We start from the raw sequence: 27,494 nt of genomic DNA, 5'->3' as shown, positions 1-27,494 counted from the left end.
CAGGCCTGGCCCACAGGCAGGGCTCTGCGGCCATCACGCTGGGAAGAAAGGCTGGGCCATCTTGGGGAAGCTACGGGGATCAGGGCTCCGGGACCCAGCCATTCCTGTTATCCTTTTTCCCCAGAGTGGACGTGGACCAGGGGAGGCCCAGAAAGAGGCCTGCACCCAGGACGGCTCAAAAACCATCGGACAGATCCGAAGCCTCCCCCAGGGCCAGGATTCCAGGCTGAGCAGCCATGCCCCAGGCGGGACTCAAGTCTGGGTAGCGGCCACAAGTCCAGGAGCAGCTGGATAACGTCCAGGGCGTTGGCATCAGGCAGGAGACCCGGCTGGACACAGGGCTGTCTGAGAGGCTGGGCCTGAACATAGAGCCAGGCTCCCTGACAGCAGCTTCTGGCCTTCTCACTCCCTGCAGAGGCCCTCACTCTTCCAGCCTCAACCTGGATCTCTCTCTGAATGTTGGGCCAGATGCACACCTGTCCTGGGGCCGGCGCCTCTCTCTCTCTCTCTTTTTTTTTTCTTTTGTTTGAGACGAAGTCACTCTTCGTTGCCCAGGCTGGAGTGCAGTGTGTGATCTCAGCTCACCACAACCTCCGCCTCCCGGATTCTCCTGCTGCAGCCTCCCGAGTAGCTGGGATTACAGGTGCCCACCACCACGCCCAGCTAATTTTTTTTTCGAATTTTTAGTAGAGACGGCGGTTTTGCCATCTCTACTAAAGATTGGTTGGCCAGGATGGTCTCGAACTCCTGACCTCAGGTGATCTGCCCGCCTCGGCCAAGTACAGACTTTTCATAACACAAACGCTGTGAGAGCTCATCACACACACAGACACTGACTAAGGCAACAACTAAAAGATACTGTTGGCCGGGCGTGGTGGCTCACGCCTGTATTCCTAACACTGTGGGAGGCCGAGGCTAGCGGATCACCTGACGTCGGGAGTTCAAGACCATCCTGACCAACATGGAGAAACCCCATCTCTACTAAAAAAAATACAAAAAATTAGCCGGGTGTGGTGGTGCACGCCTGTAATCCCAGCTACTCGGCGGGCTGAGGCAGGAGAATCTCTTGAACCCAGGAGGCAGAGACTGTGGTAAGCCGAGATCACACCATTGCACTCCAGCCTGGGCAACAAGAGTGAAACTCCGTCAAAAAAAAAAAAAAAAAAAAAAACCAAAAGAAAGAAAGAAAGAAAAGAAAAAAGATACTGAGACACTGTTTATTAAAATGAAGTCCCTTGAGACAAGAAGTTGAAAAATGTTAGTAAATTTAACTAATGACTATAAAACAAAGCCTAGTAAACAAACAAAACTGAAATCGGAAAGCCTCCCCTCCCAAGATGGCGGGGAGGACTCTGCGGGTGCCCGGAGGAGGTCACTGCCTGTCATGGCCTTGGGGGATCCATGGGGTGAAAAGCTATAAACTTGGTTGGAAAAAACCCCTGCAGATCTTATAGCATTTAAAAACATTAAAGGCCAGCTGGGTGCGGCGGTGGCACGTGTCTGTGGTCCCAGCTGTGTGGCAGGCTGAGGTGGGAGGATGGCTTGAGCCCGGGCTACATTGCTACAACATTTTTTAAAGAAAATTAGTTGGGGGCCGGGTGCGGTGGCTCACGCCTGTAATCCCAGCACTTTGGGAGGCTGAGGCGGGCGGATCACGAGGTCGGGAGATCGAGACCATCCTGGCTAACACGGTGAAACCCCGTCTCTACTAAAAATACAAAAAAAAGCTAGCCGGGCATGGTGGCCGGTGCCTGTAGTCCCAGCTACTCGGGAGGCTGAGGCAGGAGAATGGCGTGAACTTGGGAGATGGAGGTTGCAGTGAGTCGAGATGGTGCCACTGCACTCCAGCCTGGGCCGCAGAGCGAGACTCCGTCTCAAAAAAAAAAAAAAAAAAAGAAAGAAAAAGAAAAGAAAATTAGCCAGGCATGGTGGCACACGCCTGTGGTCCCAGCTACTCAGGAAGCTGAGGCAGGAGGATTGCCTGAACTGGGGAGGTGGAGGTTGCAGTGAGCCGAGATGGTGTCACCGCACTCTGGCCTGGGCGACAGCAAGACTCAGTCTCAAAACAAACAAACAAACAAACAAAAACAAAAAAAGAGAGAATAAATGGCCGGGAACAGCTCAGACCGTGCTGTGGAGGAGGCAGGAGTGGGTGCCCCCTCCTGCCGAACATCCAGGCCTCGGGGGAAGCTACGGGAGGTGGGATGGAGCCCAGTGCAGCCTGGAGACAGGGTCTTGGGCCAGGCAGAGTCTGGAGCAGGGAGCGCCGGGGCCACAGGGGCAGTGGCACTCATACCTGTAGTCCCACCTGTGGTGGGGAGAGGTGGGTGGCTCCGTGAGCGGTGCTGGGAAAATCAGTAATTCCACATGGGAAAAATCAGGGCTGTACTTCCCACCACACACAAATGCATTTCCAATGAATTAATGGCTTCAGTGAGAAAAGCAAAGCTTTGTAACTTTTAGAAGAGCATATGTGAAAACATATTGAAGAGCTTTGAGTAAGAAAGGGTTTTTAAGGACAAGACCCCAAAAAACTCAAACTATAAGAAAGAAGAGATTAATGCATTTGAATACATTAAAATTTAACAATTCTGCACATGCTTTAACAAATGAAGCCAAAGGCCACTCACGTAACCAATGTATAATCACGAAAAATACCCAGCAGCCCAACAGGAAATGGGCAAAGAACTGAAACAGGCGACTTGCAGGAAAATCAAATGGCCCAGAAACATATTCGAGATGTTCCACCTAACTCGTAATCAGGGAAATGCAAATTACAATAAGAAGATTCCACATCACACTCAGCACCGTGGTGAAAACTCAATGTCTCCCATTGGGATGTTGGCCCGTTGGTGAGATGGGGTGTCTCACACCCGCGGTGCACAGCCTCCTTGGAAGGCATCAGGCAAAATCGAGGAAGTGGGAGACATCTGGGCCTACGATCCAGTGATTCCGCTCGCAGGAATATCTCCTGGAGAAATTCTTCCACCCTGCAAAAGAGGCTGCACTTGCAGCTTTGCTCTTGGAGGGGAGGGTCCAATGGCTGGGGTCAGTGCACGCCCCACAGAGTGACCTGAGGACAACCAGAGCAAGGCAGTCAACACAGGGGACAGCAAAGCCCTACATGAGCCAAAAACATCCTCACGGAGGAGCCTGCGCTCTGTGGGCCACACATGCCGGTACTGAAACCTAAACCCACGACATCACTCAGGCATCGGGGCTGGGGAAGGCGTCCACCTGGTAACAGAGCCCAGAGGCTTAGGAGGCCAGAGGGCTCAGACTCCATGAACCTGGGCCAGGAAGTGCATGGGGTTGGTTGGCCGTAATCTTCTGTCTTCTGTCCTCAATATTTAAAATGTTTTTTTATTTAAAAAATGTTCTTAATCCACATTAGTAGATTTCACTATCCTGGGGACAGCAGAAGAGGGAGGGGGACCCATGGGCTTCCGTGAAGACAGGGAGGAGCTGCGTGGACTCCGCCCGCCGATTAGAAAGCGTGGGTCCCGGGCCTGGGCCCACCTCCCCAAGCTCAGCCTGGGGCCAGCTCTGCCGGCTCCCGACCGGCCCTTGAGGCTGCTCTGATCCTGCTGTGGCTGTCACGGATGCTGGGCCCAGGGCGGCCGCACCTGGAGTGTGGCTCTGAGGCCAGATCTGTGTTGTTTGTGTGTGCTGTGAGCATATGTGCACACCCGTCAGTGTGTGTGTGTGTGCCCAGCGGGCAGCCCATTCAGCTGGTGTGGGGTGTCGTCTTTTTTCTAGCTAAGACGCGGCTCTTCCCCATCGGGATGGGAATATGGGCACGCGGCTGATGCATTAAAGACACCACGTGCTGCTGGCGTTGCCGCTGTCTTAATGGGCTTTGCTGCGCGGCAGGGCAGGGCTGGCAGGTGGTAATGAAGGAGACTGATGACTCCGTGGTTACAGTAACTGAATGGTTGTGTCTGGTCAGACTGTCAATGGGGGGCATGCCCTGCGAGCCAATGACTATGGGCTGCCTGGGTGGGCACAGAGAGGACTGAGGGTGTGGCGTCTCCCTCCTCTGCGATGCCAGGGTGTGCAGGTGCACCCATGTGTATCTATGTGTATGTGACGGCTGCACACACGCTCGCTGATGTGGACTCACACGCACCCCTGTGTCCCAGGGAGACGGGGGCAGGGCCCACAGGGGAACGAAGCTGGGATGGGCGCCACCAGAGAGGCCGAATCGCACAGGGGTGGACACAGAACGGAGGCAGCGGCCGGCCCAGGACGGTCAGGGCCTGGCTGGCACAACTTGGGGTCCTGTGCCCACCCTGTGCTCCTAAGGCCCTGGGCCAGCCTGGGAGCACCCTGGGTTCTGAGGATGCGCTCACTGGCCTGCAGGCACCAAGCTCCACCCGTCCCAGCCTGGACAGGGCCCTGGGGAGCCCACTGGTCAGGGACTGAGGGGGCCTCTCATGCTGAGCGGCCTCTGCGTGGCGCTCCCTCCCCATCCCTGGAGCTGGGCTAGGAACCTTCTGGAACATGCCTTCCACGGGACTCTCTCATGCCCTTGCATGACTGCACCTTGTTCCTGTGTCACCAATGAGGACATGGGCTCTGAGCCGCCGAGTGACCTGTTGGGGGCAGAGCTGGTGCCAGCCGTCCCAGCTTGAGGACTTGCCATAGCTTGGGACACATGGAGGGAAGGTAGGGGGAGGTGCTGAGGGGATGAGGGGATGAAAGGCAGAGCTGGACCTTGGGGCAAGGCCAGTGGCAGCACCGGGCTCCTGGACACAGCAGATGGCCCCAGGGAACTGGCCCTGCCCTGTCCTGCCCTGGAGACCCCTCCGCCTCCAAGTCCTCGTGGGCCTGGCTTCACGTCCCCAGCTCTTGCCCGGTGTGACGGGTGGGCATGGAGGGTGCCTCAGCCCAGCCCAGGGAGGACCAGCCACGCGGCAGGAAGGCGGAGGGAGTGCCTAGAGCCAGCAGGGCGGCCACCAACACCCCACACTGACGCAGGGACCAAGGCACCCGGGCCGGTTTCCAGGAGAGCCCGGCGCTGGCCCCTCCCTTACTCTTAGGGTTCCCGCCCAGGCAGGCTGGTGTGGGGACTGGGAACCAGCGTGACCCAAGACAGGTCGCCCGCGTGTCCTCTCACATCCGATTCCACCAACACCAAGGTTCCTTCGCAGGCTCCTGGGAAAATCCATTTTCCGCCTCTTTGGGCTTCCGGAGGCGTTTCCTTGGCTGGGGGCCCCTCACAAAGCCAGCAGTGGCCGGCCAGTCCCCTCACGCTCACCTCTGCCACAGCTTCCCTCTTCCACTTAGCAGGATGGGGGTACCCTGTGCCCTCACGGGTCACCCAGGGCAGCCTCCCTGTTGAGGGAGCTGATGGACCGTCCACAGCTGCAGGTCCCCACTGCTGTGTGAACTCACAGGTCCCAGGGTGAGGAAGCGGGGGTCTTCGGGGCCGTCATTCTGCCGCTCACAGGTGGGAGCCTCCTCACAGGGCATCGGGCCTCAGTGGCAGCTGGGGAGCTGCAGGGGCTGTGGGGTGCCCAGCAGGGCGGGCTCAGTACTGCCCGCAGGACCACCCTGCTGTTAGGGTGACTCGGCGGCTTGCAGCCTTCTCAGCTCAGTTCCTGTCAGCTGACCGGGACGGCCCTGCCCCGCCTGCGCTTGCCCTAGGAGCTGGGGGTATCCATCCAGCAAGACTGCGAACGAGGCCACCCCGAGACCGGCTGCCACAGATCACATGCTGGCCCTGGCTGCTGGCTAAGGCCAGGGGACACCCTCCTTGAGACTCCCAGGGTGAGGCTTAGCTCCTGAGGACCGAGCGGCCTCTGCATGGCGCTCCCTCCCCATCCCTCCGCCTCTCCAGATCTCCTGCCTGGCTCAATGCACATCCATCCTGGGCCCTCCCAGCCTTACCTGGCCGAGCCATGGCCTTGCCCACCTGCCTGGGCCATTCCCTCCTGACTGGGTGCGATCTGCAGACAGCAGTGTCAGCGTTGCATGGAGGAGCCGCGGCCGACGCCCACAGCACGTGCTATGTCCGTAAGCTGCACCCAGTCCAGCCTGGCTGCTCCCCGTGTGAGCCTGAGCTTGCAGGCCAGAGGAGACGACCTTGGGCTTTGGCCCCAAGCCTGTGAGTCACACCCCTGCCCTCAACTCACCTGCCTCAGCTGCTCATGTGCAAAGCAGGCTGAGCGCGCTGACTTCAGCGGGTGCGAGAACCCTGGGAAGGCACTTGAAGGGCGTCAGAACCTGGCAGGTGCCTCCAGTGTGTGGGACAGTGTGCGCTGGGTGTGTGGGGACCTGCGGCAGCGCCCTCCGGCCACCCTCAGAGGGGCTGGTGCTCAGGGGGTGCCTGCCGGACCCGGGACCCGCCCCTTCCCCGCACCCGCCTGTGGGGACCTGCTTTCTGCTCAGAGAGAGGCAGATCCATGGTCGTCCATCCTGTGACAACCACATGCTCCCAAGCCGTGCCCATGGCTGTGCTCGTGGCTGTGCCGGCGGCTGGCAGGGGATGCCGTGGCCGTCGTGGGTGATGGATCAGGAGGTGCAGTCACGGATGTTTATCCTCCAGTGACCTGGTCTCTCCTGTGGCTGCGGAGGAGATGCACGTGGGGTGTGATCGTTCGTACTGATCCATTTGGTGAGCTGCTCATTCTCCACGTCGTCCATGTTTTCACACAGGGTCCACTTTATGCTTCCAGGCAGGAGAGCGGCTGCACTGACTGCTCTGTGGCCAGGGAGGAGGGGACAGAATTGGCCCCCAGGGCCCGTGGAGGCAGGCTCTGTGGGCCTGGGGGGAGTGGGCGTCCTCTCACTCAGGAAGGCTCTAGAAGGGCCACCAAGAGCAGCCGCACCAAGGACCTCGCGGTGAGAGCAGCCGAGTGAGTCCCAACCTGATCAGACACAGTGTGAGGGGAGCCGGGGCCCCAGTGCAGCTGCCTCGGGCGACAGTGATCACAGGCCCGGCTGAGCCTGAAGATGAGGACGGGGGAGGGAGGGAGGGACTGGTGTGCACATAGGTGTCCATGTGCATGTATGTATGCAGGCGTGTGTGTGAGAGACACATACATGTGACATGCAGGCATGTGTGAGACACATACATGTGATATATGCAGGCATGTGAGACATACATGTGGTGTATGCAGACGTGTGAGATACATACATGTGATATGTGCAGGCGTGTGTGTGAGACAGACATACCTGTGGGGTATGCAGGTGCATGTGTGAGACACACGTACATATGATACATGCAGGCGTGTGTGTGAGACATACATACCTGTGGTCCACGCCCGTCTGCACACATCCCGTTACTGACGGTTAACTCAGTGGCCGGCGCACTCACCACCTTCTCACCAAGGCCGGCAACAAGCTGCTGTTCTGCACGAGGGCCTCCTCCCAGCCTCCCAGCAAACGAGGCCAGAAGCTTTGACACGAGGGTCTGGGAGTCATGGCTCCTCCAGGTCAGTGGTGCCCACAGCACTTACCACGCCGCCCACTCTCTCGCTCCATGCTGTGCCTGGTGCTGCATGTGTCCTAAGGCTCCTGCTCCCAACCCTGGTGCCACCGGGCCAGAGTCCAGGTGGAAGGGCGGTGTGGGGCATGTGTGTAGCCAGTCCCCATGGACAGGACTCCTGAGGGAACAAAGCCCCACTCCTTGGTCAGGGCCAGAAGGGCCCAGAGAGAGCAGCAGCCTCAGTTTACAGAGTAGGGAAACTGAGGCAGAGCAGGCTCAGGCCTTCTGTGTTGGGCCTGGACACCTGGGAGGAAGGCAGCCTCAAGGGCTGCTGCTGGGCGGGAACATGGGCCCGGCTTGGCACTGCTCAGCTGCCTCAGGCCTGTCCTGTCCCGGGGGGCGTCTACGCCTCAGTGGACCCACCAGCCTAATGCCTGGGCTGCTGGCCCGGGCCCTATCTGTGGAATGAATGGAGGAAGCAGGAGCTGGGCCCATGGTCTCCCTGCCCGGGAAGCCGCAGGTGGAGGGAAGGCAGAGGGTGGCAGGGGTTTCACCCTGGCCCCTGATGAGGGAGGGGCAGGAAGGACAGGGTGGCAGCTACCACAGGCTGCATGTGGGACTTTGCTGGCAGCAGCAGGCACGGTGCCACAGCTTTGGGGACCAGCTGGTCACCAGGAGTCCCGCCATCCCCTGGTGCCTGAGAGAAGCTGGGCCACTCGCCTGGGAGCAGCTCCTGGCAGCACCTCCGTGTCTGGCTGGGGTCAGAGCTGGCTGACTTTTCAGATTCAAGCCAGCCTCCCCAGGAGGTCAAAGGCAGCAGGCACGCAGAGGCGGCTTTGGACCTGGCGGGTGGCAGCCCTGCTCCCAGGGCACCTGCTCCTGGGTCTAACTTGTGTGGCGTGGGCCGCCCAGCAAGGGGCAGGGTGTGCGGGGCAGGTGCTGCCAGCCATGTGCAACTTAGGTATCCTTGTGGGGCTCAGTCACGGTGACTTGGCAAACAGGGCCCCCTGCCTGTGTCTCCAGAGGCCAGGTCAGCACCAGAGACCAAGACGGGGAATAAACTGGGCTTTAATGGGGAGGGAGGAGCGGATGAGTTCCCTCCAGGATGAGCTTGTTCTCGGCTGGTGGAGCGGAGGGGAAACGGGGGCTGGCTGGATGCTGGCGGACTGTGTGCACGAAGGATGAGCTTGTTCTCGGCTGGTGGAGCGGAGGGGAAACGGGGGCTGGCTGGATGCTGGCGGACTGTGTGCACGAAGGATGAGCTTGTTCTCGGCTGGTGGAGCGGAGGGGAAACGGGGGCTGGCTGGATGCTGGCAGACTGTGTGCACGAAGGCCGACCGACCTGGCACAGGAACCGGCTGGAGAGTCACTCGTGACTTTAGAACACGGCATTCAACCGCACATCCTTGGAGCACCATATTCTGGTCAACAAGCTGGTCAGCGAGCTCCAGGCTTTCTGTAGCTTGTGGTATTGTCAGGAGAAAGTCATCCTCATTATTTTGAAAGCATATGATCTATACTATTGGATAAAGCAAATGATTATGGAATCAAGTTTCAGGATTAAAGGAGAGAGATGCAAATGTAAAATTAGTGGAATTAAGTAAAAATCTTGCTATGTTAAATTTGACCCTTTCCCCAACAGAAGGCATTTCCTTAGCTACTAGCAAGGCCTAGACACAAACGTCTGACCTGTGGTCTCTGAGTGCTGTTCCCTTGAGTCCAGGCCTCCGGCGGGAGGGCAGGGCCCCTTGCTTTGACTGTTCCCAGGGTCAGGCCAAGGGGATGCACAAGGCCACACGGTGAGGCAGGAGTTCGGGTGGGACAGGGCTGTGGACTGGGGTGCCCACCCGTCCTGGAAAACAGGGCTGGAATGCCGCTGTCTGGGATGCCTCAGACAAGCTTGGTGGGCAACATGCTTAAGTGGGCAAGGGCCCCAGGCCACGTCCACCTGTCCCGGAGGCACGTGAGCCCGAGATGGCGCTGGCCTCCTGCCCGGGCACGTGAGCCTGAGATGGGGCTGGCCTCCTGCCCAAGGCACGTGAGCCTGAGATGGGGCTGGTCTCCTGCCTGGCACACTCGCTTCTGGCCACCCTTTCAGACATGCATTCCAGGGGCAGAATGTTCTGGGTAAGTTGAGGCCAGACATTGCTGGGCTGTTACTTCCCAGAGGCTGTGGGGAAGAGGCAGCCTGTTCTTCTGAAAATTGTCCAGAAACTTCTGGATTCTGCATGTGGCCCCCGTGCATCTGAATTGACCCCGCTAAGTAAATGCAACGTGGGTGCGCCCAACACTGACAGCACACGTTCCTGAGGTTTCTGCATCGGCCACGCCTGTGGGCTCTGGACCTGGGTCTGGGGAAAAGCTGGCGAGCCACAGACATGAGACGGGGGCCATGGGGCAGGTGGGGGTCTGGGTAGAGACGGTGATGGGAGGGAGGGTTCACTGGCTGAGGGGCCGGTGTGGAGATGACCTGGAAGGTCTGTGCGATAGGGGGTGAGGCAGGGTCACAGCAGAGCCGCTCCACGGCCGTCCGTCCATACACTTTCTGTGACACACGCTGACGGACACACAGTAGTGAGCAGGGTGGCAAGTGTCCCCACAGCGGGAGCTGCCCTCCTCCGAGAGTGGCACCAGGAGATGCCCAGGACCCATGGGACAGGGCTGGTTCTGGGAGGTTTTTCTTTTTTTTGAGACGGAGTCTCGCTCTGTCGCCCAGGCTGGAGTGCAGTGGCGCGATCTCGGCTCACTGCAAGCTCCGCCTCCCAGGTTCACGCCATTCTCCTGCCTCAGCCTCCCGAGTAGCTGGGACTACAGGCGCCGCCACCGCGCCCGGCTAGTTTTTTGTATTTTTAGTAGAGACGGGGTTTCACCGTGGTCTCGATCTCCTGACCTTGTGATCCGCCCGCCTCGGCCTTCCAAAGTGCTGGGATTACAGGCGTGAGCCACCGCGCCCGGCCGGTTCTGGGAGGTTTGTGAACCCTCAGCTCCTCCCAGGAGGCCCTCCGGGCGGCTGCCGAGACCTATGTGGACTGGGAGACACTGGCTCACGGGTGAGGCACAGGCATGGGCGGATGAGTCTGCCGCAGTCACAGGCCTGGGCACAGTGTGGGACGGCCCTCGTTCCTCCAGTGGAGTCTTTATTTCTTTTTTGGGGGACACCTCCGGGACCCACCCTGGAGAGCCTGGTAACTGCAGGGCACTGTGGGGCGGGAGGTGCCTGAGCACGTGGGGCCGGCCGCGAGGTCGGTGGTGACCAGGCAGACGTGGGCACGTGGGGCCGGCCGCGAGGTCGGCGGTGACCAGGCAGACGTGGGCACGTGGGGCCGGCCGCGAGGTCGGCGGTGACCAGGCAGACGTGGGCACGTGGGGCCGGCCGCGAGGTCGGTGGTGACCAGGCAGACGTGGGCACGTGGGGCCGGCCGCGAGGTTGGTGGTGACCAGGCAGCCGTGGGCACGTGGGGCGGGCTGCGAGGTCGGCGGTGACCAGGCAGAGGTGACATCAGGGACGGTCTCCTTGAGCTGCAACAACTGGCCCAAGGCTGGGGACCTCACGTGGTGATTTCATCCCAAACAGTTTTTGTTCTACGTGACCCGATTTGGGGCATTCAGGCTTAAGGGAGGCCAGGTCTCAGACAGGCCCCCGCGGTGCTCGGTGTGAGGGAGACGTCTGCTGCTCCCCGCCAGACCCGCAGTCCAAGTGCCCAGCCCCTGGTGCGCGGGTCACGAGGGGTGGAAGCGTCTGATGAGTGCCTTCTTGTCAATCTTGCCCATCTGGTTCCGCGGGATCTCCTCCACCACCACGAGCTCCGAGGGCACGGCGTACGGGGCCAGGACATCTCTGCAGAGACAAGCACAGCCTGAGATGCGTTGTCCCAACACTGCCCAGCGGTAGCTCAGGTGCCCAGCAGTGTGGACAGGTGCCCCTTGGACGCTGCAGCCTGGCCAGGCGCCTCGGCCATCCTGAGGCCTGGCATGCGTCCTGGGCAACCGCAGCTGTCTCTGCCCTAGCAGCCCAGGGTGGTGACTGCAGGAGGTGCCCAGCATGCCATTATCACTGGTACCACAGAAGTCATGGTGCATGCAGGCCTTGGGCGAGGGCACCCGAGGACAGGCCTGCACAGAGTGGCCTGTAGGGCAGAGGGACCCCCACACTGAGCCAGGCATTCCAAGACCCCGCACTGGAGCTGGAACGCCCCATGTCATTCTGTGGCCGGTTCCCCTTCCAGAGGAGGCATGTGGAAGGGGCTGGGGAGTGGGTGGGCAGGTGGGGCAGGGGCAGCCTGCCCCGCATGGGGTATTTGAGATGGGAACAAATGCCCCACAGTCCTGCAGACACAAGCCCGCGTGGCAAGAGGCCTCACAGACCCCCACACAGCAGGGACAGCCCCTAAGGCTTGACACCTCCACTCAGGGTCCCCTGTGCCCATGGCCAGAACTCGGTGGGTGGTGCCAGGGCAGTGGGCGGGGCTGATGCAGGTGGGTGGGGCCAGGGCGGTGCCAATGCAGATGAGCGGCCGAGGGCAGTGGGCAGGGACAAGGCGCTGGGATCGGAAGCTGAGACTGCAGTGGTGCTCGGTGCTCCTCCATTCACCATTAAAGAAAGAAGGAAAGGAAGGAAGGAATGAGATTAACCCCCAAAAGGGGGACAGCTGTGTGGCCTCCGCCCACCCAGCAATACCCTGAAGGCAGCGGCCACACTCCAGTTGCAGGAAAGGTTGGTTCAGGGCGTCCAGGCTGACACTGAGACGTGTCAGAAACGAACTTGACGGCGATTGTTCAGGTTACTGTCCAGCGGAAAAGTCCAGAAACCAAGTGTCGTGGTTTCTTGACGCTTTTTGTGGAGAAAGCGTCGCCTGCCATCCAGACGTGGCCAGAGACCCAGCACAGACCCCTGCCCACCTGCCCCTGCCCGTAGGCCTCTCGGGGCGGAGGTGCGAGTCGGCCCAGCCCAGTCCCTCCCTCCCCAGGGGCAAGTGGTTTGACGTTGGTGTCGCTGTCAACCTCGACCTCCACATTTCCAAATTGCTTTTTTCTTTTTTTCTCTTTTCTCTCTGGGACAGGATCTCACTGTTGCCTGGGCCGGAGTGCAGTGGTGCAGTCACAGCTCACCAAAGCCTGGACTTCCTGGGCTCAGAGGATCCTCCCAAAGTGCTACAGACATGTGTCACCACGCCCGGCTCCAATTTTCCTATCAAATTTATTTTGGCACGTACATATTTTATAGTTATATAAAACTATTATAGGTATTTAAATGGAGGTGTAATTTACACCCAGCTGTCCTGTGTACAGTGTGGTGAGGGATGTGTAGAATTTTTTTTGTTTTGAGACAGAGTCTTGCTCTTGTCCCCCAGGCTGGACTGCAGTGGTGCAATCTCGGCTCACTGCACCTCCGCTTCCTGGGTTCAAGTGATTCTCCTGCCTCAGCCTCCCGAGTAGCTGGGATTACAGGCGCCCGCCACCACGCCTGGCTAATTTTTGTCTTTTTAATATTTTTAATAGAGACAGGGTTTCAACATGTTGGGCAGGATGGTCTCCAACTCCTGACCTCAGGTGATCTGCCCGCCTCGGCATCCCAAAGTGCTGGGATTACAGGTGTGAGCACCGCGCCTGGCCTGTGTAGGAATTTCTAAAGTTTTACTGAAGCAACTGCCCCCATCTAAGTAGCGCCCAGACTGAAAGGGAACATGGCCGGGTTCCCAGAAGCCCCTCTGCCTGTCTGAGCCACTCCCAGCCTCCACGTGTAACCAATGTCTTGACTTCTAAGAGCGGACAAACTCTGTGTTGAATGAGACTGGCTGGCAGTGGCGAGGGCGGACGCCCCTTCCTGGTCACAGGAGGAAAACGCCCAGCAGCTCGCCATTGAGCAGGATGTCACCTGGTGGCTTTTCAGAGGCTCCCTCATCAGGTTCAGGTATTTTCCTTCTTCTCCTAGTTTGTGAAGAGTTTTTGTTATAAAAGGGCTTTGGCATTTGCAAATGCTTTTTCTGTATCTATTGAAATAATATGATTTTTCTTCATTCTGTAAATATGGTGAATTACCAGTGGCTCACACTTGTAATCCCAGGACTTTGGGAGGCTGAGGCGGGTGAATCGCTTGAGGTCGGGAGTTTGAGACCAGCCTGGCCAACATGGCGAAACCCCATCTCTACTAAAAATACAAAAATTGGCTGTGCATGGTGGCGCACACCTGTAATCCCAGCTGCTCAGGAGGCTGAGGCGGGAGAATCGCTTGAACCCCGGAGGCAAAGTCTGCAGTGAGTGGAGATTGCGCCACTGCACTCCAGCCTGGGTGACAGAGCGAGAGTCCGTCTTAAAATAAAGGTGAATCACATGGACTGATTTTTGAAAATGAAAGTAACCCTCTATTCCTGGCTTAAATGCTGCTTGATCATGACGTGTTGTCTTTTTGTGCATTAACTGGATTTAACTGGCTAATGGTTTGTTAAGGATTTTGTGTGTCTGCCCATCGGGAACACTGTTCTCTAGTTTTCTTGCACGGTTTGGATTTCAGGGTAGTACTGGTCCCATAAAGGGAGTTAGGAATTGTTCCTCTCTGCTGTTTCGTCAGAGACTTATTTTGTTGCGTCTGGTTTTATTTTTTGCCTTCAACGTTTGAGAGAATTTACCAGTGAAACTTTTTGGGCCTGGTATTTGCTTTGCAGTTTTAAATTGAGAACTCAGAACTGTTCAGTCTGCTTTGGTGTTTGCGTCAGTCTTGGAAATTTGTGTCTTTTAAGGAAGTTATCCGTTTCGTCTGACCTGCTGGCTTCACTGGATTAAGCAGCCTGCAGCCTTCCATGCCGCCACACTGCCCAGCAGAGACCGCAGGCCTGAGCTGAGGTTTCGCTTCCTTCCTGATATTTACAATGCTGTTTTCTCTCTTCTTTCCTGGGGTCTTCTTTCAATCTGAAAACTCATGACCTTTGGTTTGGGGAAATTTGACTGTTAATTTCTTCCCTGAATATCTTCTTTTTGGAACTCCCATTAGACAGTTGGAATGTTTGGGCCGGGTGCGGTGGCTCAAGCCTGTAATCCCAGCACTTTGGGAGGCCAAGACGGGCGGATCACGAGGTCAGGAGATCAAGACCAGCCTGGCTAACACGGTGAAACCCTGTCTCTACCAAAAAAGACAAAAAAAAAAAAAAAAAAAACTAGCCAGGCGAGGTGGCGTGCGCCTGTAGTCCCAGCTACCCGGGAGGCTGAGGCAGGAGAATGGCGTGAACCCGGGAGGCGGAGCTTGCAGTGAGCTGAGATCCGGCCACTGCACTCCAGCCTGGGTGACAGAGCGAGACTCCGTCTCAAAAAAAAAAAAAAAAAAAAAGACAGTTGGAATGTCTGAATTAATCCTCTAATTTACTTCCTCCTGCCTCCCTTCCTGTTCTTTTTTCTTTCATGGTGAATGGACAAGCACTGCAGTGTCAGCCTAAGCCAGGCACAGCAAGGACGACTCAGGGCTGCAGGGGAGGTAGCTGTGGGCCAAGTACAGCAAGTGGCCTGGAGAGCAAGGGCCTGGCTCCAGGGCTCCCGCAGGACTGACGGAGTCCTGGGCTGTGACTGCACGGCTGGTGGCCTTCCCTGCCCGGTCCTGCCCCTCACAGGCGGCTTCTCACCAGCGGGCCCTCAAGTGCCCTGCACACAGCTTCCTGTCTCAGGGTCTTCTCACAGCCACTGTCATAGCCCAAACGATGCTGGATGAGGAGCCTGCCTTCAGAGAGATGCACAGAGCAGGAGCGAGCGGCCTGGTGTCCCTGAGCAGAGGGCAGCCCTGTCTGAGGAAAGCCAAGGGCTGAGGAGCGTCGGGACTTCGGTTCCTGCAAACTCGGACCCTGAAACTCTCTAGCACTCTCTCAGCACCCGACACCTATCTTTTCTTCTCAAGATAACTGTTTAATGAAAGCAGCAGCCGCTGCTGAGCGGCAGTGCTCCAGCTGTGTTGTGCACACCCAGGCATGTGTGGTGCCCTGATGCTGCCCTGATGAAGCAAGCGTTCCTGTTGTCTGTGGAATCACAACGGACGAGCCAAAAATACCTTCAGTGCTCAGGAGAAGGCAAGTCAGGGTGGAGGCAGGGAGGGTGCGTCCAGAGAAGGAACAGAACAGAGACAAATGCTTGGTCTTAAATAATTTGCGGTAGGTGAGCTCTTCCTCCTCCTCCACCACGTGGGACATGCTGCCTCCCCTTCCCCTTCTGCCATGACTGTAAGTTTCCTGAGGCCTCCCCAGCCATGCTTCCTTACAGCCTGTGGAACTGCGAGCCAATTAAACCTCTTTTCTTTTTTTTTTTTTTTTTTTTTGAGACGGAGTCTGGCTCTGTCGCCCAGGCTGGAGTGCAGTGGCCGGATCTCAGCTCACTGCAAGCCCCGCCCCCCGGGTTCATGCCATTCTCCTGCCTCAGCCTCCCGAGTAGCTGGGAGTACAGGCGCCCGCCACCTCGCCCGGCTAGTTTTTTTTTTTGTATTTTAGTAGAGACGGGGTTTCACCGTGTTAGCCAGGATGGTCTCGACTCGATCTCCTGACCTCGTGATCCGCCCGTCTCGGCCTCCCAAAGTGCTGGGATTACAGGCTTGAGCCACCGCGCCCGGCCTAAACCTCTTTTCTTTATAAATTACCTTCTCAGGTAGTTCCTTATGATAGCAACAGGAAGCAGTCAAATGCCCAGATAGACAGGGGTGGGTCCCCGGTGAAACCCCACCTTCAAGCCAAAACACAGCCTGAAACCGGCGGCCCGGAGTGAGAATTTCTATTCCTGTTTGCCCACTCTTTCTGACTGGTTCTTTCTGAATAATGCTTTTTAGCCAACCAAAGGTTACCTTTTCCAGCGCTACCTACAGCTTGCCCCTCCCCATTCTGTGCCCAAAAAAGCCCTGGACCCAGCCACACCCAACTCTAGGTGGTTGAGCACCCTTGCATCCCCTCTCCACTGAGAGCTATTTCATTGCTCAATAAAATTCTTCTCCACTCTCCTCACGCTTTGAATTGTCAGTGTAACCTCATTCTTCTTGGACATGGGACACGAACTTGGGAACCAATGAATGCAGGTATAAGCTATAACACAGGTGGGCTGAGCCAGTGCATAAGCCAAGCATCGCCCAGTTGGTTGAGTGGGTGGGTGCCTCTGTGGCAGGCCCGGGTTGGGGGCATTACTGGCCATGGAGGTCCCCTGCTGGCAAAGTGGCTGAGAAATATCCAGCATCATTTATAGCAATGTGAGACTGGACTAATACAGAAAATTGGTACTGGGAAGTGAGGAATTGCTGTTAAGACAGCTGAAAATGTGGAAGCAGCTTTGGAACTGGGTAACAGGCAGAGGTTGGAATGATTTGGAGAGCTCAGAAGAAGACAGGAAGATGAGGGAAAGTTTGGAACTTCCTAGAAACTTGTTAAATTGTTGTGACCAAAATGCTAATAGTGATACGGACAATGAAGTCCAGGCTGAGGTAGACTCAGATGGAGATGAGGAACTTATTGGGAACTGGAGCAAAGATCGCTTTTGTTAAGCATGAGCAAAGAGATGACCTAAAACTGGAACTTAGATTTAAAAGGGAAGCAGAGCATAAAAGTTCAAAAAATTTGCAGCCTGACCATGTGGTAGAAAAAAAAACCCCCAATTTTCTGGGGAGGAATTCAAGGCGGCTGCAGAAATGTGAGTAAGTAAAGAGGAGCCGAATGTTAACTGCCAAGACAATGAAGAAAATATCTCCAGGCATGTCAGAGACCTTCATGGAAGCCCCTCCCATCACAGGCCTAGAGGCCTTGGAGGGAAGAATGGTTCTGTGGGCCACTGCTCTGAGGGACACTGGCCCCTGCATCCCTGTTGCTCTGGGGCTAAAAGGGCTCCAGATACAGCTCAGGCCACTGCTCCAGGGCAGTGAAGAAGAGAAAGATGGGGCTGGAGCCCCCACACAGAGTCCCCACCGGGGCCCCGGCTACTGCAGCTGTGAGAAGAGGGCCACTGTCCTCCAGACCCCAGAATGACCCACCGACAGCTTGCACCATGTGGGGCACCTAGAAAAGTTGCAGGCACACAACAGCAGCCCATGAAAGCAGCATGGTGGCTGTGCCCTGCACAGGCACAGGGGTGGATACCCATGGCCTTGGGAGCCGCCTCCTTGCATCGGTGTAGCCTGCATGTGAGACATGGGTCTAAGGAGATTTTGGGGCTTTAAGATTTACTGGGCCGGATGGGGTTGCTCACGCCTGTAATTCCAGCATTTTGGGAATCTGAGGCAGGTGGATCACTTAAGGTCAGGAGTTCGAGAGCACCCTTGACAACATGGCAAAATCCTATCTCTACTAAAAAATACAAAAATTATCTGGGTGTGGTGGTGCATGCCTATAGTTCCAGCTACTTGGGGAGGCTGAGGTAGGAGAATTGCTTGCAGGCAGAGGCTATAGTAAGCTGATATCACGCCACTGGACTCCAGCCTGGGCATCAGAGCAAGACCCCGTCTCAAAAAAAAAAAAAAAAAAAAAAACCAAAAAAGAAAAAAACAAAAAACGATTCGGTGACTGCCTTGCTAGGTTTTGGACCTGCCTGGGGCTCACAGTTCCTTTGTTTTGGCTGACGTCTCTCTTTTGGCACTGGTGTATTTACCCAATGCCTGCACTCCCACTGTATCTGGGAAGCAACTTGTCTTTGGTTTTACAGGCTCATAGGTGAAAAGAACTTGCCTTGTCTCAGACGAGACTTTGGACTGTGGACTTCTAAATTAATGCTGCAATGAGTTAAGACTTGGGGGACTGTTGGGAAGGTAGGATTGTATTTTGCAATGTAAAAAGGACATAAGATTTGGGAGGGGCCAGGGAGGATTTGGATTTGCGTCCCCACCCAAATCTCCTGTTGAATTGTGATCCCCACTGTTGGAAGAGGGACCTGGTGGGAGGTGACTGGATCACAGGGGTGGATTTTCCCCTTGCTGTTCTCGTGATAGTGAGTGAGTTCTCACAAGAACTGGGTATTTGAGAGTGCGTGGCCCCTCCCCTCTCCCTCACTCTGTGACCCCTCCCTCTCCCCTCGCTCTGTGGCCCCTACCTCCCCACCCTGCTCTGGGGGCCCTCACTCCCCCCTCGCTCGGTCTGTGGCCCCTCCCTCCCCCCCCCCGCTCTGTGGCCCCTCCCTCCCCCCTCCCCCCTCGCTCTGTGGCCCCTCCCTCCCCCCCTCGCTCTGTGGCCCCTCCCTCCCCCCCTCCCCCCTCGCTCTGTGGCCCCTCCCTCCCCCCCTCGCTCTGTGGCCCCTCCCTCCCCCCTCCTCCCCTCGCTCTGCGGCCCCTCCCTCCCCCCCTCGCTCTGTGACCCCTACCTCCCCACCCTGCTCTGGGGGCCCTCACTCCCCCCTCGCTCGGTCTGTGGCCCCTCCCTCCCCCCCCTCGCTCTGTGGCCCCTCCCTCCCCCCCTCACTCTGCGGCCCCTCCCTCCCCCCTCGCTCTGTGGCCCCTCCTTCCCCCCTCGTTCTGTGGCTCCTCACTCCCTACTCGCTTGCCCTGTGGCCCCTCCCTCCTCCTTTGCTCACTCTGTGGACCCTCCCTTCTCCCTCGCTTGTTCTCTCCTGCTCCAGCCATGTAGGATGTGCCTGCTTCCCCTTTGCCTTCCGCCATGACTGTAAGTTTCCTGAGGCTCCCCAGCCATGCTTCCCGTACAGCCTGTGGAACCATGAGCCAATTATACCACCTTTCTTTATAAATTAAAAAAAAAAAAAAGAATTTGCTGTAGGTGAAACTAAAAGCTTCCTTTCTGAGCTCAGCCCGGTTCTGTCCTGACGGCCTTTGACGAGGCCACAGCTTAGGTTCAGCCCTGGGTGTGACCACCAGCGCTGCTGGCAAAGGGGAAGGGTCTGTGGGTCCCATGCATCAGAAACCACCAGGTGTGAGACAGGTGAGAGAAAGCCCTTGGGGAAAGGTTCTGGGTAAGGTAAAGGCAGAACAAAAAACGCAGGTGAGTTTACAGACTGGGTGGTGGCCGCTGTTGAGGAACAGGCCCTGCCCTGGGTGTGAGGGGAAAGTGAAATGAGTGAGGGGATGGTGCTGGGGTCTCCATGGAACTGACTGGAGGTGTGTGAGGCACCTTGAAGACCAACCCCCAGGGCAGGAGAGGGAGAGGCTGTGCAGGTGCCAGCGGAGAATGGGTGGGCCTTGCGGTTCTGCTGGGGCCCAGCACTGGCTTTGGGGCAGCGAGTGGACAGGCTGCCCGTGGCCTGGTGGGGAAGGGCCCAGTGTGTGCGGTCAGGTGGTGTCAACCCTGGATCTCAGCTCCATGCACCTCCTGCATGGGCCTGGCCTGGCTCATTCGGGATCTCTCCTGGGACTAGGACGGAACCCACCACAGGCCTCACAGGGCCCTGTCCCAGGAATGTGAGTTTCTGCCCCCTCGGAATGTTGCCACCAAGTCAAATCTGAGCACGGCTCCTGCCCCCTGCCCTCATCTCTGCCCCCTGTGTGTGGCCTTCAGGTCTCTAAGGACCCTCACTGCTGGTCTTTCTTGATCCCTCACCTCCACCTCTACGATGGACGATGCCAAGACCTAGGGTGGCCCTCACCCCCGGGCCCCAAGACCCCATGAGTGCCCCCTGCCCACCCCGCCCAGCCCTACCTGGCCCACTCTTTGAGCTCCCTGTGGGACAGTGAATGTCCTTCTCGGAGGGTCACCACAGCAGTGACCCGCTGGCCCCATGTCATATCCGGAACTCCAATCACCGCCACATCTGTGGACAGAAGAACAGTTTGAGGACATGGGAATGCCTCAGTGACTCTCACAGGCCGGAGAGTGCCTGGACGCACAGGAAGCGCGCAGTCTGGCCCAGCCCTGGAGCCTGTCCTTGGGGAGGCCCCACTCCGATCACCCATCCTGGTGCTGGCTGGTCCTGTGGGGAGGGAGTAAGGATGGGCTCCCCATGGTGGATCTGGTGGCTGGGCACCCACAGGGGCTCTGCCTTCCCACCCCTTGGCTCTCTGCACTCTCCCTGCACAGGCATCATGCAGATGGGAGCTGCGCCCAGTCAGGCCTGGGAGCTCCAGTGGGCATGGGGTCAGTGGCTCCAACACTGAGCAGGCTGCACCCCCACTAGCCCCATGTGCCCTGGCCAGGGCAGGGAGCAGAGGTGAGTGTCACAGGGACTCCTGCAGGCAGCTGGGACAGCGTCGCCTCATCCGTGATCGTCTAAAACTCAAACATGGAAGGCAGCACCCGTCTCGCCTGGCTTCCCTGGCGCAAGTCCAGCCACACACCTGTGATGCTGGGGTGGGCCAGCAGGTGCCACTCCACCTCCAGGGCGCTGACCTTGTAGCCTCCAGTCTTGATGATGTCCACTGAGGTCCGGCCTCGTATCCAGTACTGGCCGTCCTTAAACACCACGGTGTCCCCTGAGGAAAGGGGGCTCTGGTTAACTGGACGTCCTTAAACACCACGGTGTCTTCTGAGGAAAGGGGGCTCTGGTTACTACCCTGTGGCAACTCCAATGCGGAAGCAGCTATGCCAGGTAAGCCCACATCCCTGGTGGTCGTGACGCGCATCCCAAGGTGGGACTGTGCCCATGAGGTGGGGTCCCATCCCCACGCTCAGCTGTATGCAGTTCTTCCAGGTCAGGTCAGCAGTGGGCCCAGAGCCTGCAAGGACCCAGAGGTGCCAGGAGCCCTGCTGGGCCCATGGTCTGCAGACACCCTGCATTAGTAAGCCGGCTCAGGACCTGTTTCTGTCACAGTGATTGATAACCACTGGTCATGGTGGGACACATGGCCTTTTCTAAGCAACAAGCACAGGGTCTGATGCTTTGACCCTCCCTCAGGATGGATGCCAGGGTGTGCTGGGCCTCCTGGCTGTGCTGCTGCTGCTGCAAAGGCCCCCAGACGGCACCCCTGGGACTGCAGCGCCCCTCACGCAGGTAGGCTCTCGGGGAGGCGCCAAGACCCACCAGGCCCTGTCCTGCCGTCTCTCAGGCCCACAAGAGAATCCAGACCAAATATTCATAAAACAAGTGAACCAGACACCTTACAACATCCACCACGGTGGGGTCCAGCAGTAACTGTCTAGCCCCTCTGGATGGGAGAGGTGCCACTGGTGGCTGAGGACAGGGCCTTTCCTGGGTGCCTGGAACCTCCTGCTGGTGCCCGTCTTTTGCCCTCCGCACCTGACCATGCTGGTCCTAGAACAATGGCTGGGGCTGCCCCACACTTTCCTTCCTGGAGCCCTCCTGTGGGCACTGAGCTTCCCCCATTTCTTTCTTTCTCGAGTAGCTCAACACAGACACCACCAGCCACTGAGGGTGAGAAGTCCAGGAGAGCAGGCTGCAGCCTCAGAACCTGCACTCCCAGCCCGAAGATGTCTCATGACCAATGGGCCCATGGTGCGCATGCCCGCGAATGTGTGTGCAGACATGGGTGTGTGTGCAGGCGTGGGTGTGTGTGCAGGCGTGGGTGTGTGTGCAGGCGTGGGTGTGTGTGCAGGCGCGGGTGTCTCTGCAGGCGCGGGGGTGCGTGCAGGTGTGGGTGTGCGTGCAGGCGCGGGGGTGTGTGCAGGCGTGGGTGTGTGTGCAGGTGCGGGTGTGCGTGCAGGCGCGGGTGTGCGTGCAGGTGTGGGCGTGTGTGCAGGCGTGGGCGTGTGTGCAGGCGTGGGTGTGTGTGCAGGCGTGGGCGTGCGTGCAGGCGCGGGTGTGCGTGCAGGCGTGGGCGTGTCTGCAGGCGTGGGCGTGTCTGCAGGCGCGGGTGTGTGTGCAGGCGTGGGTGTGTCTGCAGGCGGGGGTGTCTGCAGGCGTGGGTGTGTGTGCAGGCGTGGGTGTGTGTGCAGGCGTGGGTGTCTCTGCAGGTGCGGGTGTGTGTGCAGGCGCGGGTGTGTGTGCAGGCGTGGGTGTGTGTGCAGGCGCGGGTGTGTGTGCAGGCGCGGGTGTGTGTGCAGGCGTGGGTGTGTCTGCAGGCGTGGGTGTCTCTGCAGGCGCGGGTGTGTGTGCAGGCGCGGGTGTGTGTGCAGGCGCGGGTGTGTGTGCAGGCGCGGGTGTGTGTGCAGGCGCGGGCGGGTCTGCAGGCGCGGGCGTGTCTGCAGGCGCGGGCGTGTGTGCAGGCGCGGGTGTCTCTGCAGGCGCGGGTGTCTCTGCAGGCGCGGGTGTCTCTGCAGGCGCGGGTGTGTGTGCAGGCGCGGGTGTGTGTGCAGGCGCGGGCGGGTCTGCAGGCGCGGGCGGGTCTGCAGGCGCGGGCGTGTGTGCAGGCGCGGGCGTGTCTGCAGGCGGGGGTGTGCGTGCAGGCGGGGGCGTGCGTGCAGGCGGGGGCGTGCGTGCAGGCGCGGGCGTGCGTGCAGGCGCGGGCGTGCGTGCAGGCGCGGGCGTGCGTGCAGGCGTGGGCGTGCGTGCAGGCGCGGGCGTGTGTGCAGGCGTGGGCGTGTCTGCAGGCGTGGGTGTGTCTGCAGGCGCGGGTGTGTGTGCAGGCGTGGGCGTGCGTGCAGGCGCGGGTGTGCGTGCAGGCGTGGGCGTGTCTGCAGGCGTGGGCGTGTCTGCAGGCGCGGGTGTGTGTGCAGGCGTGGGTGTGTCTGCAGGCGGGGGTGTCTGCAGGCGTGGGTGTGTGTGCAGGCGTGGGTGTGTGTGCAGGCGTGGGTGTGTGTGCAGGCGTGGGTGTCTCTGCAGGTGCGGGCGTGTGTGCAGGCGTGGGCGTGTCTGCAGGCGTGGGCGTGTCTGCAGGCGCGGGTGTGTGTGCAGGCGTGGGTGTGTCTGCAGGCGGGGGTGTCTGCAGGCGTGGGTGTGTGTGCAGGCGTGGGTGTGTGTGCAGGCGTGGGTGTGTGTGCAGGCGTGGGTGTCTCTGCAGGTGCGGGTGTGTGTGCAGGCGCGGGTGTGTGTGCAGGCGCAGGTGTGTGTGCAGGCGCGGGTGTGTGTGCAGGCGCGGGTGTGTGTGCAGGCGTGGGTGTGTGTGCAGGCGTGGGTGTGTCTGCAGGCGTGGGTGTCTCTGCAGGCGTGGGTGTGTGTGCAGGCGCGGGTGTGTGTGCAGGCGCGGGCGTGTGTGCAGGCGCGGGCGTGTGTGCAGGCGCGGGCGTGTCTGCAGGCGCGGGCGTGTCTGCAGGCGCGGGTGTGTCTGCAGGCGCGGGCGTCTCTGCAGGCGCGGGTGTCTCTGCAGGCGCGGGTGTGTGTGCAGGCGCGGGTGTGTGTGCAGGCGCGGGTGTGTGTGCAGGCGCGGGCGGGTCTGCAGGCGCGGGCGGGTCTGCAGGCGCGGGCGGGTCTGCAGGCGCGGGCGTGTCTGCAGGCGGGGGCGTGTCTGCAGGCGGGGGTGTGCGTGCAGGCGGGGGTGTGCGTGCAGGCGTCGGTGTGCGTGCAGGCGCGGGCGTGCGTGCAGGCGCGGGTGTGCCTGCAGGCGCGGGTGTGTGTGCAGGCGCGGGTGTGTGTGCAGGCGCGGGTGTGTGTGCAGGCGTGGGTGTCTCTGCAGGCGTGGGTGTCTCTGCAGGCGTGGGTGTGTGTGCAGGCGTGGGTGTGTGCAGGCGCGGGCGTGTCTGCAGGCGCGGGCGTGTCTGCAGGCGCGGGCGTGTGTGCAGGCGCGGGCGTGTGTGCAGGCGTGGGTGTCTGCAGGCGGGGGCGTGCGTGCAGGCGGGGGCGTGCGTGCAGGCGGGGGCGTGCGTGCAGGCGGGGGCGTGCGTGCAGGCGGGGGCGTGCGTGCAGGCGCGGGCGTGCCTGCAGGCGCGGGCGTGCCTGCAGGCGCGGGCGTGCCTGCAGGCGCGGGCGTGCCTGCAGGCGGGGGCGTGCGTGCAGGCGCGGGCGTGCGTGCAGGCGCGGGCGTGTCTGCAGGCGCGGGCGTGTCTGCAGGCGCGGGCGTGTCTGCAGGCGCGGGCGTGTGTGCAGGCGGGGGCGTGTCTGCAGGCGGGGGTGTCTGCAGGCGGGGGTGTGTGTGCAGGCGCGGGTGTGTGTGCAGGCGTGGGTGTCTGCAGGCGGGGGCGTGCGTGCAGGCGGGGGCGTGCGTGCAGGCGGGGGCGTGCGTGCAGGCGGGGGCGTGCGTGCAGGCGGGGGCGTGCGTGCAGGCGCGGGCGTGCCTGCAGGCGCGGGCGTGCCTGCAGGCGGGGGCGTGCCTGCAGGCGCGGGCGTGCGTGCAGGCGCGGGCGTGTCTGCAGGCGCGGGCGTGTCTGCAGGCGCGGGCGTGTCTGCAGGCGCGGGCGTGTCTGCAGGCGCGGGCGTGTGTGCAGGCGGGGGCGTGTCTGCAGGCGGGGGTGTCTGCAGGCGGGGGTGTGTGTGCAGGCGCGGGTGTGTGTGCAGGCGCGGGTGTGTGTGCAGGCGCGGGTGTCTCTGCAGGCGCGGGGGTGCGTGCAGGCGCGGGGGTGCGTGCAGGCGCGGGGGTGCGTGCAGGCGCGGGCGTGCGTGCAGGCGTGGGCGTGCGTGCAGGCGTGGGCGTGCGTGCAGGCGTGGGCGTGTGTGCAGGCGTGGGTGTCTCTGCAGGCGTGGGTGTGTGTGCAGGCGTGGGTGTCTCTGCAGGCGTGGGTGTGTGTGCAGGCGTGGGTGTGTGTGCAGGCGTGGGTGTGTCTGCAGGCGCGGGTGTGTCTGCAGGCGGGGGTGTCTGCAGGCGGGGGTGTGTGTGCAGGCGGGGGTGTGTGTGCAGGCGCGGGTGTGTGTGCAGGCGCGGGTGTGTGTGCAGGCGCGGGTGTGTGTGCAGGCGCGGGTGTCTCTGCAGGCGCGGGGGTGCGTGCAGGCGCGGGCGTGCGTGCAGGCGCGGGCGTGCGTGCAGGCGTGGGCGTGCGTGCAGGCGTGGGTGTGTCTGCAGGCGTGGGTGTGTCTGCAGGCGTGGGTGTCTCTGCAGGCGTGGGTGTGTGTGCAGGCGTGGGTGTGTGTGCAGGCGTGGGTGTGTGTGCAGGCGTGGGTGTGTGTGCAGGCGCGGGGGTGTGTGCAGGCGTGGGTGTGTGTGCAGGTGTGGGTGTGTGCAGGCGTGGGTGTCTCTGCAGGTGTGGGTGTGTGTGCAGGCGTGGGTGTCTCTGCAGGCGTGGGTGTGTGTGCAGGCGCGGGTGTGTGTGCAGGCGCGGGTGTCTCTGCAGGCGTGGGTGTGTGTGCAGGCGTGGGTGTCTCTGCAGGCGTGGGTGTGTGTGCAGATGCGGGTGTGTGTGCAGGCGCGGGTGTGTGTGCAGGCGTGGGTGTGTGTGCAGGCGCGGGTGTGTGTGCAGGCGTGGGTGTCTCTGCAGGCGTGGGTGTGTGTGCAGGCGTGGGTGTGTGCAGGCGTGGGTGTGTGCAGGCGTGGGTGTGTGCGCAGGCGCGGGTGTGTGTGCAGGCGTGGGTCTGTGTGCAGGCGTGGGTGTGTGCAGGCGTGGGTGTGTGCGCAGGCGCGGGTGTGTGCGCAGGCGCGGGTGTGTGTGTAGGCGTGGGTGTCTCTGCAGGCGCGGGTGTGTGTGCAGGCGCGGGTGTGTGTGCAGGCGTGGGTGTGTGTGCAGGCGCGGGTGTGTGTGCAGGCGTGGGTGTCTCTGCAGGCGTGGGTGTGTGTGCAGGCGTGGGTGTCTCTGCAGGCGTGGGTGTGTGCAGGCGTGGGCGTGTCTGCAGGTGTGGGTGTGTGTGCAGGCGTGGGTGTCTCTGCAGGCGTGGGTGTGTGTGCAGGCGCGGGTGTGTGTGCAGGCGCGGGGGTGTCTCTGCAGGCGCGGGGGTGTCTGCAGGCGTGGGTGTCTCTGCAGGCGTGGGCGTGTCTGCAGACGTGGGTGTCTCTGCAGGCGTGGGCGTGTCTGCAGGTGTGGGTGTGTTTGCAGGCGTGGGTGTGTATCCCCAGGGGTCGAAGCCCTGGTGCTGAGATATCCCAGGAGTGGTGGCAGTCAGCATCTGCCCATCCTTTCTGGCTCGGGGCTGTTTCTGGCACAGTCAGGCCCCGAGACCCTGCTGCAGGCCTTGTTCAGGGGTCACTCCCTGCCTGGGCCTGGCTGCCTCTGCCCTGAGATGCTTCTCCTGAAGCCAGTGCTCAGGAAGGACTGGTGGGGGCAGCTTGCGGAGTCGTCCATTCCCTGGGCGCCAGGCCCCAGATCCCCGCTTCTCAGTGAAGCCCTGCCTGGCCTCCAATCCCAGGGTCGTCACAGGCCCCAGCCTGCCCGCTGTGCTACATGCAGGGTTTCCACTGAGCCATGCGGAGGGAAGAACCCCAAGGGTCAGCGTGCAGCATGGTGCCATTCTCAGGGCCCCAGGCTTCTGTGCTGGAGAAAGTGGCAGCTACACCTGTCGGAAAAAGGCTGTGTCTGAGACTCCCCCAGCAGCACTGGGCGGAGCCAATCAGTGCAGGACTGAGACCTGTCTCTCTGTGACAGACACCTGTCTCAGGGAGGATTCCGAAAGGTGCTTTTGTGCTCAGAACGCATGTGTGGCATACGGGGACCCTCAGTGCTCAGAGCGCGTGCTTGGCGTGCGGGGACCCTCAGTGGATGGTGGCAGTCGTGTGTCCGTCCCACCCCGGGCATCAGAGGGTGGTGCTGCTGTCAGCCCAGCCAGCACCCCCAGCTCCACCCTCCAGCCCGGAATCCCCATCCTCACTGCTGCCTGGAGCTCCTTCTGGGTGTAGGGAGACTTCCCACCGCCCACAGAAGAAAGCCCAAGTCACACGTGCGTCTCCTGGGCCCGGCCGCCTTTGCCCGGATGCCTTGGCCTGGACGTTCCTGGCAATCCTCCTTGCAAAGGCCCCCTCTAGGCCGGGGCCCTTCAGGGTCCCTCCTGCTGCACACACAGGGCCCCTCTGCCCTGGTGCCCCTGGTCCACCTCCCCTGGCCAGTGTCTTGTCCGCAAGGCCTGGGCACCGCCACCCAAAGGGGCTGCCCCGCTGCTTCCCTCTTAGCCCTGAGCTTGCCCTTTGGAACGTGTCAGGCTTTGTTCGAGTTTCTCCCAGTGCGGAGCAACCTCAGCTCCGAGGGTCACACCTCCCTGCCCATTCCCAGACTGGCCAGCGCCCGCCTCACCCGCCTTGCTGTGCCTTTGCCAAGGGGAAGAGTGGCTGGTTTTGTTCTTCCAGTCTGGGACGCTGCTATCAAGGGCTCAGGGGCATCGGAGCCAGGGTTTAAACAAAGTCTCAGCCAAGCAAGAGTGGGTCGGACACCGCGGGAGGAGGTCCTGCGGCAGCAAGGGCGACTCAGAAGGTTCAGAGGCTCCAGGGCAACTC

General features: G+C 60.4%; 1 protein-coding gene and 2 long non-coding RNA genes across 17 annotated transcripts in view; all 3 read right to left on the bottom strand.

Moving 5' to 3' along the window:
• Nucleotides 1–1,203: 1,203 nt before the first annotated feature.
• Nucleotides 1,204–3,403, bottom strand: LOC144338197 (uncharacterized). Of its 2 annotated transcripts, none has more exons than XR_013412093.1 (2): nt 2,333–3,403; nt 1,204–1,614 (listed from the first exon to the last, which is right to left on the bottom strand). It is a non-coding gene; the product is annotated as an uncharacterized LOC144338197 (long non-coding RNA). The 2 variants fall into 2 exon arrangements; XR_013412092.1 differs by having other exon boundaries at nt 1,204–1,607.
• A 7,138-nt stretch (nt 3,404–10,541) lies between these two features.
• Nucleotides 10,542–27,494, bottom strand: part of ACSF3 (acyl-CoA synthetase family member 3) — a 75,920-nt gene continuing 58,967 nt past the window's right edge. For 7 of the 14 annotated variants that reach the window (XR_013412083.1, XM_077986749.1, XM_077986747.1 and 4 more), the window contains 3 exons: nt 20,652–20,786; nt 20,017–20,128; nt 10,542–11,270 (listed from right to left, as the gene is read on the bottom strand). Coding sequence is in view for 6 of the 14 variants with exons in the window: in XM_077986749.1 (XP_077842875.1) it covers nt 11,153–11,270; nt 20,017–20,128; nt 20,652–20,786 (365 nt within the window). In the remaining 8 variants the exon portion in view is untranslated. Of the gene's footprint in view, nt 11,271–20,016; nt 20,129–20,651; nt 20,840–27,494 lie in introns of all 14 variants that reach the window. The other 7 variants (XR_013412088.1, XR_013412082.1, XR_013412085.1 and 4 more) reach the window with 2 other exon arrangements.
• Nucleotides 12,611–17,918, bottom strand: LOC144338198 (uncharacterized). The gene is made up of 3 exons (XR_013412094.1): nt 16,021–17,918; nt 12,892–14,458; nt 12,611–12,847 (listed from the first exon to the last, which is right to left on the bottom strand). It is a non-coding gene; the product is annotated as an uncharacterized LOC144338198 (long non-coding RNA).

The sequence above is a fragment of the Macaca mulatta genome, chromosome 20, assembly GCF_049350105.2.
Source record: "Macaca mulatta isolate MMU2019108-1 chromosome 20, T2T-MMU8v2.0, whole genome shotgun sequence".
Taxonomy (NCBI): domain Eukaryota; kingdom Metazoa; phylum Chordata; class Mammalia; order Primates; family Cercopithecidae; genus Macaca; species Macaca mulatta.
Note: the sequence above shows the minus strand (reverse complement) of the source record. Positions and strands in the feature narration are given on the sequence as shown.